Raw genomic sequence first — 17,209 nt, forward strand, 5'->3', positions numbered from 1 at the left:
GGAGTCAACAAGAAATGATAAGGGATCAACAAGAAATAAAGAATACATTGTCTGAAATAAAAAATATTCTACAGAGTCCTAAAAACAGAAGGGAAGATCGCAAGAATCAAGTCAAAGATTTGGAACATAAAGAGCCAGAAGACACTCCTCCACAGAAGCTAGAAGGCAAGAGAATCCAGAAAATTGAAGATAATGTAAGAAACCTCTGGGACAACTTCAAGCGAACCAACATCAGAATTATGGGGGTTCCAGAAGAAGAGAGAGAGCAAGATATCGAAAACATACTGAAAGAAATAGTGACAGAAAACTTCCCCCACCTGGTGAAAGAATTTGACTTACAAGTCCAGGAAGCGCACAGAACTCCAAACAAAAGGAATCCAAAGAGGACCACACCGAGACACATCATTATTAAAATTCCAAGAGCAAAAGATAAAGAGAGAATATTAAAAGAAGCAAGAGCAAAGAAGGTAGTAACTTATAAAGGAGCACCTATACGATTGTCAGCTGATTTCTCAACAGAAACCATGCAGGCCAGAAGGGAATGGCAAGAAATATTCAAGGTGATGAATAGCAAGAACCTACAGCCAAAAATAAGCTACCCAGCAAAGCTATCACTCAGAATCGAAGGCCAGATAAAGAGCTTCACTAATAAAAAAAAGCTAAAGGAGTTCATCACCACCAAACCAGAATTATATGAATTGCTGAAGGGGGTTCTTTCAGAAGAGAAAGTAAACAAAGATAAAAATTATGAACAACAAATACGTAATTATCAACAAGTGAATCTAAAAACCAAGGAAATTAAAAAAAATCTGATGAACAATATTAACTGTTGAATATAATAGAATCAGAGGTATGGAAGGGGACTGAACTGACGATTCTTGGGGAAAAGGGGAGAGGGGGGCGTGGGAAGAGACTGAACATAAACTGTGCACCTATGGACGAGGACAATGGGGAGAGGGGAAAGGGCAGAGGGTGGGGTGGGAACCTGGTGGAGGAGAGCAATGGTGGGGGGTGGGGGGGGAAGGAACATTTGTAATAATATGAAAAATAAAAACTTATTAAAAAAAAAAAAAAAAAAAAAAAAAAAGAAAATAGCAAGTTGCAAAAATGAGTGTGACACCATTTTTATAAAGTCCTAAGATAAGCAAGACTGTGTATTGTTTAGAGATACATAGGTATATATGTGGTTTTACACGTAAAATTACATATAAAAGCCAATAGCAAAATGACACGGTAAACACAAAATTCAAGATGAAATATCCCTGGCAGAAAATAGGGAGCTAGGATGGTAGAGGTTTACACAGGAAGCTTCAACAGAATGGGTTATGTTTGATCATTCTCTGTGTAAAGTGTTCATCTTATCACATTTTTACTCACAAGTATATTGCATGTATTCTTTTGTAGTATTAAATATTACATCAACAATTTTATCAAACTACCCAAAATTAGTTTTGCTAAGATGGCTGTTCTTCAGTACCTCCTTCCTTGAATGCTTTTTCTGTACCACTGACCTTGAATGAGGGTCACAGGCCTGGAAGAAGAAGAAAGGGTGTTGTGAGATGATATATATACAAGTGCTGTCTGAGCTTAGCTCAAAACTGATCTTCCTAGACTGGATGTCTAAAAATTATTATAAAATGACAGAGCCAATTCTCTATTACTCTGTTGGGTCATACTTCAATTTGGCGGCTCATTTTTCAGCATAAGACCTATCTGTACAATATCCTGCTCAAGAGAGGATGTGGATGCTGTCAATAATAACACATCGGGGCAGTGGGGACACAGACACTGTCAGGGGGGTGTTAATCAGGGAAAAAAGGAGACATGTAAGACTTTAAACAATAAAGAGAGAGAGAGAGAGAATATGGGCTTTAAGTAGTTCTTGGCTGTCAAGGGCCTTCTTTTCCCATCCCCCTAAAATTGAAAGTCACATTTACCTATTTTAAAGGAAGGGTGAGAAAAGTTCCTTCGTTTAAATTATTCTTTTTATTTTCAATATATAGTTTAAACACACAATGAAGGTTTGTTACCAAATATGTTGGAAGAGTGGGGAGTAACAGTTGTTAATCCATTTCTGTTAAGTCATTTTATTCTTAGATTCAGAGCAAGTGAGGCAAAAATCTAACTATACCACACCAGTTCTTATCCCAGTACCCCTCATCTCAGAACCATCCCATCTTCTAGGTTTCCGTCAAGCAAAATATCTTTCTGATCTCATCCTTTCCTACCTACTCCCATCACTTCTGATTCCCAAACTCTAGTCCTTCCCTACCATCTACCTATCTTTTTGCTACTGTCAGGGCTGTGAGAGGTTTGGGGGACTGAAGTGGGTAGAAGGCACCAGGAACCAGGGAGGAATAGGGGACTGGGCTGGGGAAGGAGTTTAATGTATTATAGGAAGGAACAGGAATTGAAACCACATTGCAGGTTGTGAAGTAGATACTGAGGCCTGTTTTGAGTTTGCACAGCTCTAAGCCAAACCCTCAGCCTGCCATTTGTTAGTTGGGTGACTGTTGACAAATTGCTAAAGCCAGAGCCTCCACTTCTTTATCTGTAAAAATGGTTAATGACACCTACATCCTAGTATGGTTGCAAGGATTCAATTATGTTTATAAATTGCAAATACTCAGTATACAATCAAACGTGGTGGTTTATTCATATTGAAATTATAGAGGTTCTTTCTAGACTTGTTGATAGAGATGTAGATTTGACTCATTACAGGTAGACCTACTTGCTCATCCTTGAATGCAGATTTCTTGACATTCCTTTTCACTGTTGAATCTATTTCCTGAGCCATTACAGCCACTGAACCAAAAGCGGGCACAAGAGTTGACCTGCTGGTCATAGTACCATCGAACCACATACTCAGCACAGTTTCCCGGCTTTAGGTCTTCCAAACACCTAGGGTCTGGGTTGAAGAAAGGACAATGCGTTAGTATAGGCTTTTCTTTCTCTGAAAAGATAAAAAAAGAAATGTTTCATAAACTTGATTCTTCATGCACACTAACACACCAACTCAGAAAATATTGTTCTAAGTTAAAGAACGGTTCCCTGATACCCAAAACATTTCCTCCACCACTCCCCAAAACTCCGCCATTAAATATTCATTCATTTGAAAACATACATTTTTTAATCTTCATGAAATCCCATTAAAAATTCATAATTCTCCGAAAGCACACTATTCTTGTGAGAATTAGTAGACAGGAGAAAAATAGGACTTCCTAATTTACTTTGGAATCGATTTAAAGTCAGATTAATATTTGGAATGAAGATGATTTTGGCTTTCTATACTCATTCCCTTCCAGTTTGTTCATAAAAAGTACCACTGCAATCTTGTGTCATTGTGCTACAAAAAAAAAAAAAAAAAAGAAAAGAAAAAGAAAAGATCCCTTTAAATTACAAAAAAAGTAGAACAAAAGGCTCTCTTTATGCCATAATTTTCTTTTATAAATAGAAGCACTTGCAGTATAATAAAAACATGACCTTTTATGTCAGTTTATAAATAAATTTCAGAAACATGTCCACTTTCAAAAGCAAAACTACAACCATAAATTCTTTGTTAAATCCCTTTTTATGTCATGGTATGCGTTAGTGCCATGATTCATATTTCCTAACCAAGGAAGTGATTCCAAGGCCATAAGACCAACGAACTATTTGCTGTCTGTTTTCTGTGTTCTGTGGAATGGTTTATATGTCATAAGTTTCATTTATCAATATCAAAGCCACCCTCTCCCCATCTCCCATAATAATTTCCCTAGAGCAGTGTTTCTCAAGCTTTTTAATGCTGTGACCCACAGGTTGAGAACTGCTGCTGTAGAGCCTAAGACCATCAGAAAATGCAGATATTTACGTTACAATTCATAACAGTAGCAAAATTACAGTTATGAAGTAGCAACGAAAATAATTTTATGGTTGGGGGTCACCACAACATGAGGAACTGTATTAAAGGAACAGTGGATTTTTACCACTTTGCTCTTCAAAACAATAAATAATATTATGTAACTTCTTTTCAAGGCAATCTTTGCTTCTTTTAAGCAAGAATATTGTCTCTCTGACATGTTCTTCACAATCTATGTATCTAATGATTCATTTCCAAAGATATTAATACTGTAGATAATATGTTAATGAATCTAGATTCTAGCTTTTTTTCTTTCTTCTACAAACTAAAGGTCAAAACTCAAATGTCTATATGTGTGAAGGCCATGTGTAAGATAATAGGGAGTTCTAGGGATTGTGGCAAACACAAAAGTACAACCCTACCATATGTAAAAGTATTCAAATTAAAAATAATAACAGCTCTGGTCTATGTTGCTCAATGGTTAGAGCATTGGCCCATACACCAAAGGTTCGCATGCAGGTTTGATCCCTGATCAAGGACACATACCTGGATTGCAGATTCAATCTCTAGCCCCAATCAGAGTGATGCAGGAGGCAACCAAGCCATGTGTTTCTCACACTGTTTCTTTCTCTCTTTCTGCCCCCCTCTTCCTCTCTCCCTTCCACTCTCTAAAAATCAATGGAAAAAATATCCTTGGGTGAGCATTAACAAAGACAAAATAAAATAAATAAGAAATAATAATAACAAACACTAGAGAGTTTTAAATTTTTTTGACAAATTTTCAAAATTTGTCAGTTTTCTAATTTTATTCTAATAAAAGAATAATATGCAAATTGACCGTCACCCCAACACACAAGATGGCTGCCCCCATGTGGACACAAGATGGCCACCACAAGATGGCCAGCAGGGGAGGGCACTTGGTAGGGACCATGTCTGCAAGAGAGGGCAGTTGTGGGTGATCAGGCCAGCTGGGGAGGGAAGTTAGGGAGGACCAGGCCTACAGGGAAAAGCAGTTGGGGGGGGCAGGCCTTGAGGGGAGGATAGTTAGGGGCTACCAGGCCTACAAGGGAGGGCAGTTAGGGGGGGAACCAGGCCTGCAGGGGAGGGCAGTTAGGGGCAAATACACTGGCAGGGGAGCAGTTAGGCATCAATCAGGCTGGTAGGGGAGTGGTAGGGGATGGTCAGGGTGGCAGGCAGAAGAGGTTAGGGGCAATCAGGAAGGCAGGCAGGCGAGCAATTGGGAGCCAGCAGTCCTGGATTGTGAGAGAGATGTCCCAGACTGGAGAGGGTGCAGGCTGGGCTGAGGGAAACACCCCTATCCCATGCACAAATTTCTTGCACCAGGCCTCTAGTATATAATTAAATGAAATTATCTTCTGTTCCCCCTGTTTATAATCAAAATACATTCTCTCTAAATGAGATTTTAGAGACCATCTTCTCTGTGCCTTCTTCACATTTTAGATGCAGTAGCTGATTGGCAGGTATCTCTTACCTTTGTGCACCAACTTTCCCCACTGTAAGTTCAAATTGGGGCTTGGAGTTCTAGTATCTAGACCCACGGTCCCATCCTCAGAGGGGCTGCGCAATGGCCCCTGGATGGTGGCAGCTTCAGGTGAAGGTGTGGTGGTCAGGCTGTCCGCCCAGGTATGCTCTGGAGGCTCATCCTCTTTGTCCTGGGCTCCGAGGATACTGACCTACACAAGAAGTTCACATTTTTGTTTCTAGTGATATCAAGTCAAAAAAGTGAGTTTGCTTTTGGGAATATTTAAGGAAAAGTGCAGCATGCTGCTTCTCCCCAACTCTCCAATATTGATTCTTTCAATGAAACCCAGGAGATGGCCCCTCTTCTATGTCATGCATCCCTGAATTCTTACATTATGGATTTTTCCTACCACATATATATATAATGGGAGAAACACTAATCAGTTCTCTTATTGGTATAAACATATATTTGCAATGATTTAAGTACTACCAGGTAAATCATAGCAGATATTTCTATTGGGATTGATCTAGTCATCGGTCCTATGAAATAGGCACTCAAGTCAAACACAGTGGTAGATTTTCACTAGCCCCAAACTTTTGTACAACTTTTAGGACAGATGGAGGTAAAACTGGTTCACTAGATATTCCTGTTTCTTTTCAGACTGATCTGGTGTGTACATATAACAATATGAATGAGAACTTTTGTTATAATCATAGAGCTAGAGAATGTTAAGGTTAGAGCAACATTTTCTCAGTACTACATTGTCTAGAGGGGAATCTAAAGCTCCAAATGAGTAAGGAACTGCCCCCAAATTATTGTTAAGCTAGTGGCAAAATCTGAGACATACTTGTTTCAGGGAAGAAATACTGTTGGGTTTTTGTTTGTTTGCACATATTTCATTTTAAGCGCACGCGCGCGCACGCACACACACACACACACACACACACACACACACACACACGGAAAAAAAGAGTAAGTTGCCTGAGGAGCAGTTTATAAAACATAAAAGTGTCACTGGACATGAGGCTACACTTCAGATACACTATCTATCAGGCGAGAATATTCCTTTGAAGAAGTGCATGGGGCAGCATGGTTTTCTTAAAGGAATGAACTCAGCCTTTAAAATCATTACCGTAGTCAAGCCTCACGGCCCCCTAAGTTATTCTTTCCTCCTTACGCTTTTAGGAGTGTGTGTTTTCTTTCTCAATCACATCACCATTTGGGAGTGATGACCACCAGAACATCACATCTCAGGATCTTAGAACCAGTGAAATTCATTTATTTTTCATAAATGAGGATAATTATATTTTTTGGCTCTGTGAAATTCAGATTATTTCAACAAAAACATACTTGCTATGGTTTGCCATTTTATCATTTTCTTCCTTATTACAAAAGCAAACATGTTCATGGAAGGGATTTTAGAAAATCTGAACAAACAACAAGAAGGAAAGAGAAATCACAAGTGAGTGACTCCACCTCCCAGAAATAGTCACTGTTGATATTCTGGTGTATATTTCCCCAGTCTTTTTCCCATGTGCACATATATATTTTAAACAAAAACATACTGTGTGTTTGGTTTTCTGTGTTTTTTAAAATTTTAATATATTCTGGTTCCATATATTTTCCTCCAACTATTGTATATACCATTTTAAATACAGAATACATGTAATTATAACGGCCTTTTAAAAACATTTAATTTGTTCTTTTTCTATTAGAAAGCTCATGGCTGATTGCTGGTTTAAGAACACTTATATTTGAGCTTCTGAGATAAAGTCCTCTTCAAAAAAGTTTTACCAACTTGCCCTCTCACTGCCGAGTGTCTTTTCTTGAGTTATCACCATTTATTAGATGTTATGGTTGAGAAAAAGAGATAATTGAGATAATTACCGATTTATAGGTAAATTTTTCAGCTGATCCATGGCACTGCCACAATCTGTGTCCTCCACACTTTGGTAATGTTATAAGCTTGGCTTCCACTATTCCCAGCACATCTTGCTGTATCCTTTCTTTCATCCCTTCCTCTTCTTCATTCTGCATCAGGACCAAAGTGAACCCTCCCACCATGGACCCCACCTGCAGAACCTGTCCCAGTAACCCAGTCCGTACTAACGGTCCTCTTCCAGATGGTGCACAATACCTTCTAGTGTTCCATACTTGGCCCTGATCAAATGGATGTTAACCTTTAATCCTATGCTGTCACATCATTTCCTGTTTCACATGTGTAAATATCACTTTCCTGCTAAGAGAAATTAAACCATGCGACGTTTATCTTTCCTTTCTTCTACCTTCCTTTTCTTCTTTTATTTTTTTTAAGTTTTCATAGCATAGATGAGCAAATAGCGGCTGCTGAATAAATTCAGAATGGGAGAGGGAGAGGGAAAGAAAGGGGGGATGGGCGCTTTGGATTAATTATTTAATTCTTGTAGGCTTTAACATCATCATTTGAAAACCAGAAAAGCTTAGACCCTAACATAACTTCACATTCTAAAAGTGGAATTTAAACTGCCCCAAACTTTACTTTCAAAATACACACCAAATTGGTGGTAGTGGTTCCCCTGGAGAGAGGAGGAGGTGAAAGAGACTCTTAAAACAATCAAGGACCTTAACTTTATGTGCAGCAAGAAGGAGTGATTAAATGGAAACCATGGTTACATATTGGTGGTGGGAACTCAGATGTTTGTTATACGTGTTCTCTGTTCTTTTTATAAACCTTAAACCTAAAAACAAAAGCCTGCCTACCAGCTCCCCCACACTGGCTTGCCTTGAGGAGACAAATGGTGTCAGCACAGTAAGAAGACACAGAGGAGAAGCTTAGGGGCACGTGACGGGCCAACACCTGGAGTCCAGGGCTGCTCCGTGCAGCTGCCCAGGCAGATGTGCTATGGCCAGTCCCTTTCGCTGTTAGGGCAGATCTTTAAGGGGAGGGAAACAGATTTGGAGCAGCATCCTAGGAACATAAATGTATGCCCTAAAGCAGGATTACTAACAATTCCAAAAGGCCATCTGGTCTCTGATTTCCAAACATTTCTCTCATAATTCATTACACAGAATTTTGCATTTATCACAGACAAGCTCTTTGACTCTGAGCTCATGTCTTCTCTGGATGAATGCGAATGATCCTCTGCCTTAGCCTATGTGCTCAGGCTTAGCTTTTCCCAGCAGTGCAGGTCCGTGTTCCTCCCGGGTGGCTGTGGGGATTCTGTCTGCGCTTGCCAGCTGCTCAGCTGCCAGTGCCTTCAAGGTGTGTGGCTTCTCCAGCTTCTGACCTTGATTGACTCTTCCCAGGTGATACCTTTTTTTTTTGCCAGGACTCTCAGCTCTCAAGTAGTACTTAAATCAAACGCTTTTTATTTGCATTTAAGGTTGTAGAGGAACACCTTTAGTTTGGGCTGCATCTCTCCCATCTTCTGCAGCTCCCCTAGAGGGTAAACTGCAGGATTTCATTCTGTTTAAACCCTCACATGCATTAATATAATGCCGAGTAAATGCTTTTTACTGTTCTAATAATATAATGTTACTAAAGGAAGAATATGCTGGTAACAATCCCTTATTTTACAAATGAGGAAACAGAACCCTTAAGAAATAGTGTCAGGCAGATATCAGATTTCATTTATAATTTGTTCGTCACTGTGAGATACACTATCAATTTTCAGTATTTCAAAAGAAGACCACAACACACAAACTAGATGCACCCAATCGCTGAAATATTAAAATAGAAAAAATATAAAATTTTGAGCCAAGAAAATAAGTATTTAGCTTCAGCATTGAGAAGACCACATTTCCAGATTTTCAGGTGTGGGAGATTTCTCCTAGGACAGTTTATAATATTTTTTTCTCTCCTCCACAGGATAGGAGCATCTTATATTCTAAGGGTAATAAGTCTATTATTAACAATATAAGATGCTTACACAAATTCATGTAGTAATGCTAAAAATTAGTCATTAAGCAGGATTTTATCCAAAATAATTGAAGTTTTTTTTCCCACCACCACAATGAGTGTTAATTGAATTTTATAAAAATAAATTATAATATATCTGTATATATGCCTAGTCAACTAAGTAAGTCTAATTTTAGGAAACCAATTTTCCTTTCAATGGAGACAGGAAAACTCCAGTCGTCTTTTGAACAGGTTATTTCATCTAGTAGTGAGTATAGTATGATTGAGCAACCTACAACATTAGGAGAAAAATATAGATATATTAAACTAGTATATTATTTTTCCTAATCTACTATTAAAATGTATGCCATGTTATTAGAGATTTTTAAAGAAAATTCAGCACAAATTGAATTATATAGAAGAAAAATAATTCAATGATGTCATTTTTATAAGACCAAAAAAATAAAATTATTTTATCAACAAGTAATGGGTAAACTGAAGAAGATACAGAAAAGCAAGATGGGATCCATGTTTTGAGGCCATGTTATTAATAGAGACAAGAAGTGGTGAGACAGTTTCCCTGTCAGGTGCCCGCCTGGTTGGTGGGACCGTAGCCTGGGAAGGAAATGTGAGAGAGCAACACGGCGAACATGGTCCATGTTGAATGCCAGGGGGACTAACATGTGCAGAAACCATCATAAATGTCGCTCTGGGGCCCAGGAGAAGGGTCTGGATTGGGGAGGCAGATTTGAGAGTTTTTAGTTTGGAACTGAGAAAGAGAGTGTGGAACAAGAAGAGAGGCAGGCTAAGGATAGACCTCAGAAGAATTGAGGGTTACATATTTAAGAGGTAAAAAACAGAGAAACCCCAAAAGCAATTAAGAGAGAATGCTCAGAACGGTTAGAGGAGAATAATGAGAGAGAGAGAACCCTCAAAATCAAAGAAATAAGTGTTATATGTGAAAAAGGAAAGCAGTTAGAAGATGGCAATAGGATTTGACAATTAGGAGATTGGCAGTGGCTTTTCAGCAGAGTTTCAGTGCCATATTGGAGGAAGTAGCATTGGCCAGTATACGCTTTTTACTGCTCTAATAATATACTTTTACAAAAGAAGTTGAAAATGAGAGCCAGAGTGAGAGGGGAATGAGAATGTGTGTGTGTGTGAGGGTAGGGGGGTGTGTGGGGGGGTGTATGTGTGTGTGTGTGTGTGTGTGTGTGTGTGTGTGTGTGATATATATAAACTAATATATCTATATTAGTTTAATATAGATATATTAAACTAATAACATACTAGTTTAATATATCTATATTTTTATGAGAGGGTTAGGGAATTTACTTTAGGACAGAAGTGAGAAATACTGGCAGGAATGAGCACCACAGTGAAGCAAGGCCCTGTCTTGGAAGAGAGGGGAATGGGCCTCAGAGCGCAGGTAGGGACTAAAAGCTGTGCCATCAGAGTTGAGGACAGAGCCCGGGGTCAGGTTTTAGGATGAAAGACCACATCTCATTCCAATATCAAGTCAGATCAGAACCTGCTCATGGCTCCAGCTCTTTTTTTCTTCTTCTTCTTCTTCTTTTTTAATTGATGTCAGAGAGGAAGAGAGAGAGGTAGAAATGTCAATGATGAGAGATCCATGGATGGCTGCTTCCTGCATGTCCCATCAGGAAACAAGCCCACAATCCAGGCATGTGCCCTTGACTGGAACTGAACCCAGGATCCTTCAGTCCACAGGCTGATACACTATCCACTGAGCCAAACCGATAAGAGCTCCAGCTCTTGAAACACTGCCAGTGGCCGAAGCCGGTTTGTCTCAGTGGTAGAGTGTCGGTCTGCGGACTGAAAGGTCCCAGGTTCGATTCCGGCCAAGGGCATGTACATTGGTTGCGGGCACATCTCCGGTAGGGGGTGCGCAAGAGGCAGCTGGTCGATGTTTCTCTCATCGGCATTTCTAGCTCTCTATCCTCTCTGTAAAAAATCAATAAAATATATTTTTAAATAAAGAAAAAGAAACACTGCCAGTGGAGCCTAACTATCAGAGTGACCTTTAGACCGATCTCAAAGTGGAGAATGGATGAGGGAGAGTTGTCAGGAAAGGCGAGTAAGGGGTGGGGGAAATAGCAGGAGGGAAAACTGCAATGGAAATCTCTGAACAGCTTGTGTGATCCTGACAGGAGGGGGGAAAAAGAGGTGGGGACCAGGGACAAGGTCTCACTAAAAGCAAGGAAGGACAAAGAGAGGGTGGGAACAGCCAGCAAAGTCAGCCTGGTGTGTTAGTTTTCTATAATTTACATTGATGCAGAATATACATTTCCTCCGTGAAGATGCAGCGCCTGTACCCTAGACTTAAGGCTAACATTGAACTATACATCTCAGGACAATATCAGAGGGAAGTGGAGAATCACAGCTCCCCCGCTCCACATGGTGCAGGAGCTCCCAGAGGGTCTCCTCCTATCCTAGCTGGTCATTTCATCACTGGTTTGCTGTGGGATCACTCTGCATAGGAATCCCACCGTCTTGCCTTGGCGTTTCTGCAAAAGCCTGGGTGAAAGTGGGCTATCTAAGAAACCCAGGTTCATTGTGAGGTCCCATTATCTCAGTCAGAGGCACCCTAGAGTGACCTCGATGATGCTGAGTTTTCTTCTGTGCAGCTCTAGTTGTTATAAATACAAACTATTTTGGATGTACTCTTTGTAAGCCATTCCCTTCCCAGCTACTAGAATAATTCTACTGTCACAATCCATTAACATCACTTGTCTCTCAGGCCATCAGACTTCCCGAGTCATGTGTGGCATAGGGTCTTGCTGTATTTCATTCTGTGTTATAACTGCCTTGGATTTCCCTCAGGCACCTCTGCTTTACCTAGTGCAAACTAAGCTCCTTCATTTTCCTTCAAAAAAACCCATCCTGTCTCCTGTATTCTCCATCTCAGGGGATGATGTTTCATTTCACCCTATCTCCGAGCTAGAAATCCAACTGTCATCCCCAAATCACTCTCTCTGCCTAACCTCCAATCCCCACAATCACTAAGTCCTATTCATTCTACCCCAGAAACAGCTTTTCAATCCATGCCTCCTTTCATTCCCACTGCTCTCATTATCTCTCACCTGGACTCATATCTGTCTCTGTCTCTCCTGCCTCTTCCTATTTATCTTTCACACTGCAATCAGGGTTATTCCTCCTGTGAACCAAATATGATTTTATGACCCTTGTTTTAAAATCGTCTCTGCTTTCTCCTGGCTTGCCTGGTTTATGGATTCAGTTTAAAATGCTTAGCTTAACAGATAAAGCCATTTGTAATTGGTCCTCTATTTATCCAGATTTAACTCTCACCATTCTGCCACACACACTTTGGGCTCCAGTTAGACTTGCACTAATTTATTGAAGTACTCTGCCCTTTGGTGTCCCCCTTTGCCTACATGGTCCTTCTGCTGGAGGTAGCCTTCTTCTTTGAAAAACTCCTGCGTATTCTTAAGACTCAGCTCAATGCCACCTCCTCTATAAAGCCCTCCATTACTCTGCCCTGAGATTAATTGTTCTGTCTCTTGTGGTTCATCCACAGTTCCACTAAAGTTCTTAATACCTTCTATACGTCACCCATTCACTGATAGACCCTGGGTTTTTCTCAGGTAAAAACTGTGCCTGCCTTCCTTCCTTCCTTCCTTCCTTCCTTCCTTCCTTCCTTCCTTCCTTCTTTCCTTCCTTCTTTCATTTGAGATAGATAGATAGATAGATAGATAGATAGATAGATAGATAGAGACATTGATCATTTGCTTCTCGCATGCATCCCAACCTGGGATCAAACCCACAACCTGGATATGTGCTCTGACCAGGAATCAAACCCACCACCTTTTGGTATATAGGACGAAGCTCCAATCAACTGAGTCACACCTGCCAGCCAGGAACTGTGTCTTAAGAATCACCATCAGCTACAGTAGTAGGTGATCAATACATGCTACTAGAATTCATTAATCACAAGGAGAGCTCAGTTTAAACACCACTTGCTGGAAGAAACCTGAGCAAGCTCTTTTTAGGAAGGTTTTAGAAAGGCATGTGGATTGACTAGGGGAGGGACAAAGTCATAGACTGTGTACATTAATGTCTGGAATTTACTTTATAATGTTCAGTAAATACCAGGGACAGCAATCCCTGGGGCCAAATCAGAGTCGTCATGTTTTGGAAATAAGCTTTATCCAAACACAGCCATATTTATTCATTAAGTACTAGCTACAATGCTCTTGCACTTCAAAGACTGAGTTGAGTAATTGTGACAGAGATCAAATGGCCTACAAAACAAAAAATATTTACTATATTGCCTTTTACAGAAAGAGTTTGCTGACCCCGAATACAAACCAGGTGGCAAGAATGTATGTGTTCATTTCAGTCAACAATCCAGGGGCAGTCTGTTGCTCTTACTGCAATTACCCATCTCAGAGATGGTTAGTAGTTAATCAAATAGAAATATGCTAGAGCCTTCCCACCAGTTTTTTGAACAGAGTATAAAAATCTAGTGAACCCTAGACTCTGTCCCCTTAGGAATGGCTTCCCTAGGCCTGATTCCTGATGGTCCTGAGTCCACCTACTGACCTGCAGGTTTTCTCAAGGCCTTAGTCCAACTAGAGCTGAATCCTGATGCTAGAATATTGTTGGACTTGCTCATAATGAATCTCCCATGTCCATGAAGCCTTCATAAAAGGGCAGGATAGGGACTTCATTGAGCTTACAGAATAGGGTCATGGCAGCCATGTGCCTGCTTGCCAGAGGATGTCCACTTGTGCAGTAAAAATGAGTCAGGGATCGCTCTGTTGTGACGTGGTGGGGAAGAGACTACGACATCCGCTGGCCAGTAACTATGGGAGGCTCTCCAGTTTTGGCCAAAAAGAACCTAATAATTGCTCATAACCTGATTGGCTGAGGTTAGTGCCCAGAAGCTAGCCATGACAGTCACATTTGTCTCAATACATCCGGGAGGTAGTTCTTTCTGTTGCTAGGAAACAGAGCATCCACCTTTTACCATATGCCTTCATAGCCTCCCTCCCAGTCCCTGCTCTGACCACAAGAAGTGGAAGTTAAGTGAGCTAAGAATATGGCCTGAATTGGGGCATAGTGGCAGGTTGAATATTGTAACTTTGAAGAAACCTGAGAGGATGCAAAATGGGCAGTGGATACACAGACAGACAAGAAAGAGTTGTGACCTGGTATGAAAGGATCTGTAAAGCATGGCAAGTGGGTGATTCAAATTGTATAGTATTCATCTCTTCTAATGCCTGTTATGGCTTTGGTGGTGGTGGGGGGTCTAATATAAAAATACAATTTGCAACATTTAATAAATAATTACTTATAAAATATAGAGATATTTAGAAATCTCATATTTATGCTCACAAGCCCCAGAGCTATTTCAGAACTAGAAATCTGGAGACAAAGAGCTAATATTTAGGGCCAAGGACTGGAAAATATGCACACCTCAGCTGATTCTTGGCAGTGCAAAGCAAGATGTTCTTTGATGTCAAACAGACAGAAAACACAATGTGAAGCTAGAAAATTAAGCAAGACAGTTACTTACTGACTCAGACATTTCTTTCTGGGGCTCTGGAGTGGAAATGCTGAGTTCTTCTCCTGACATCCCAAACCCAGGTTGAAGTGGCGATGAACCCAAAATTTTAGGGAGGTAGGAATCAAATTTCTCACAATTTTTTTTGAACAGTCTTTTCTTCAGGGTGTCTTTTAAAAGAGAAGTAGAAAAGAGACATCTTAGGAACAATGGAACATTACTCAAACCCTGTTTAAAGAGACTTGAATTCTCCTTAAAATAAACAGACTTTTCCATCACGTGAAGTCAACTGCTAGGTGAACTAAGTTTTAAAACATTTTAACATCATCTATGAGAGGCCATCTAAAATAATTTAATTAAATGTAATAATATACGAGGGAGAGCCAAATAAGCAAAAGAATGACTTAAATGCTTGCTTACCAAAAACATCAGTTAACTATGAACTACTTTATGGAAGGGGCAAGTCTTGCCCCTCCTAAGTTTAATGAGTGGTTAAGGGTAGCAAATGACCAGCCAGCCCCCAAAGATATTCCTCTCTGGCTGGAACACATTACACTAACCCCTTAGGTTTAGATGATAAAGCTCCTCAATTATTAAAATAGAACTTGTTAGAATGACTAGATGTGTAATACTTCTGGTCATTCTAACATATAAATAGCCCAGTGACATTGAATATATCATCCAACTGGGTCATCCAACTGGGTGTCAAGGAATTGGGACCCCAAGTTAGAAAGGTCTGAAAAAAGGGGAAACTAGACTGTGGGGAGATCTAAGTATGGTATGCTGTCATTAGGGCCAGAAGGGTCTGTGGTGGACCATGTCAGGCCCCACTTCCAGAGTGTGCAGAAGAGAAAGATGGTGCCAAACCAAAACCTTCAAACATATTAGGCATAACATTTACTTCCTTCACAATCTTGCCAGGTGGAAGTCCTGCCAGAATGAATTATCAGTTTCTAAAGAGGTGGAACATGTTCCATTGTAAAACAATACTCATCATCCTTCAACCATAGATGAAACAGGGTCTTAGATTACCTCATTAAGAGACCTCAGTTCATGTGAAAGAGTGCATGAGCATAGGGAAACCTAGCTCATTGGCATTGATTGAATATTCAAGATGGTGCTCTGTAAGATAGTCCTGACATCAACTTGTTACTCATTATCCATTTTTGTAAGAGTAGAGAATAAACTAGAATAATCCCAGATACTTGTGTCTCTCTTCTCTTCTCTTTAGATTACCATAATTTTTTTCATTCATCATGCATTTCTTAATTAATTTTTATTCTAAGGTTATTGTCTGCCTTGCTACTGGCTTGCTCCATCTCTTATTCAGGTTAGGTAATTTTTTGAACATTAATCTTAGCAATACCGCCAAGTTCTAGCTTTTCTTTTCATCCATGTCCTTCAACCAGAGATACTCAAGTTAACTCCAAGACCAACTAACTCAGCATTTATGTTACTAATGAAACAAGACAAGGGATTATACTCTCAAAATGGGATGTTACTAAGTGTTTTTACCTTCTGGAGTTTGTGTGTTACAATTTAATGTTATCATGAGTCTCAATAGCCTCCCAATTTCCATGTTTGGAAGAACAGCATAAGTGCCTTTTCCCTGGAGCTGAGTCTTACCTTGTAGGGTAATGAAATCTTCAAATTGATAAACATGACCACTATCAGTAGCAATTAGATTCATTTCTTCGTAGAACATTTTGAAGTTGGGGTCATTTTTCTTCACCACCCCTATCACAAATATTTCCACATTGGCGTCCCTGGCATTCTTCACCACCTGTGTCAGATTCTTTTCATCTCGGGTATCTGTCTGCCCATCAGTGATGACCAAGGCCACTTTCTTTACACCTGGCCTTGCGGTTTCAAACATGCGGTTGGCTTCATGGAGAGCTGTGGCCGTATAGGTGCCTTCCCCCAGGTACTGCATGTTGTCCACGGCCAGCTTAAAGTCATCTTTGCTGGAGAACTCTGTCAAATGAGCCACCCTCTCCACCTTATGGCTGTAGTTGATGATGCCTATGTGGGTCGTGGCAAGGTCCAGCGCCACCTGATCAGTCAGAGTCTTCACAGAATTTTTGATGATTTGGAAGTTGCCAGGCCCCACACTTTCTGAGCTGTCAATCACAAACAAGAGCTCTAGAGGAGTCTCTTTACATTTGGGTCCACAACCTAAAAGATGAATGTCAAGTCAGAGACATTGTAGGAATGAAACTCTAAAAGTCACTGATTCATAGCAGATTGGTGGGGGTGGGGAGAAATGAGCACAGGTGAACCTGAGACCTGAATTATTACTTTCCTTTCCTGTGATTGTGGACACAGCTGACAACTGGTTTCCCATCTGGTTTCTATACCTGACTCTTTAAAAAAAAATTTATTTTAAAAAAAACACAAAACACTGTAGATGATAAAATAATAAGCACTGTGTGCCATATTCTCAGATTAAAGACTAAAATATTT

At 40.1% G+C, this 17,209-nt stretch overlaps 1 protein-coding gene and 1 long non-coding RNA gene across 4 annotated transcripts in view; one reads left to right on the plus strand and one right to left on the minus strand.

The window, feature by feature from the left end:
* Positions 1 to 17,209, plus strand: part of LOC311628998 — a 126,501-nt gene that overhangs the window by 17,604 nt on the left and 91,688 nt on the right. The window lies entirely within an intron of this gene.
* The window catches only part of COL28A1 (collagen type XXVIII alpha 1 chain), a 144,244-nt gene continuing 128,125 nt past the window's right edge, over positions 1,091 to 17,209 (minus strand). For all 3 annotated transcript variants that reach the window (XM_084896664.1, XM_084896662.1, XM_084896663.1), the window contains 5 exons: positions 16,373 to 16,921; positions 14,759 to 14,916; positions 5,331 to 5,532; positions 2,732 to 2,908; positions 1,091 to 1,531 (listed from right to left, as the gene is read on the minus strand). In XM_084896664.1, the coding sequence (XP_084752790.1) occupies positions 2,736 to 2,908; positions 5,331 to 5,532; positions 14,759 to 14,916; positions 16,373 to 16,921 (1,082 nt within the window). In that variant the 3' untranslated portion in view covers positions 1,091 to 1,531; positions 2,732 to 2,735. The remainder of the gene's footprint in view (positions 1,532 to 2,731; positions 2,909 to 5,330; positions 5,533 to 14,758; positions 14,917 to 16,372; positions 16,922 to 17,209) is intronic.

This window comes from Pipistrellus hanaki, assembly GCF_964339955.1.
Source record: "Pipistrellus hanaki genome assembly, chromosome: 10".
NCBI classification, from domain to species: Eukaryota; Metazoa; Chordata; class Mammalia; order Chiroptera; family Vespertilionidae; genus Pipistrellus; species Pipistrellus hanaki.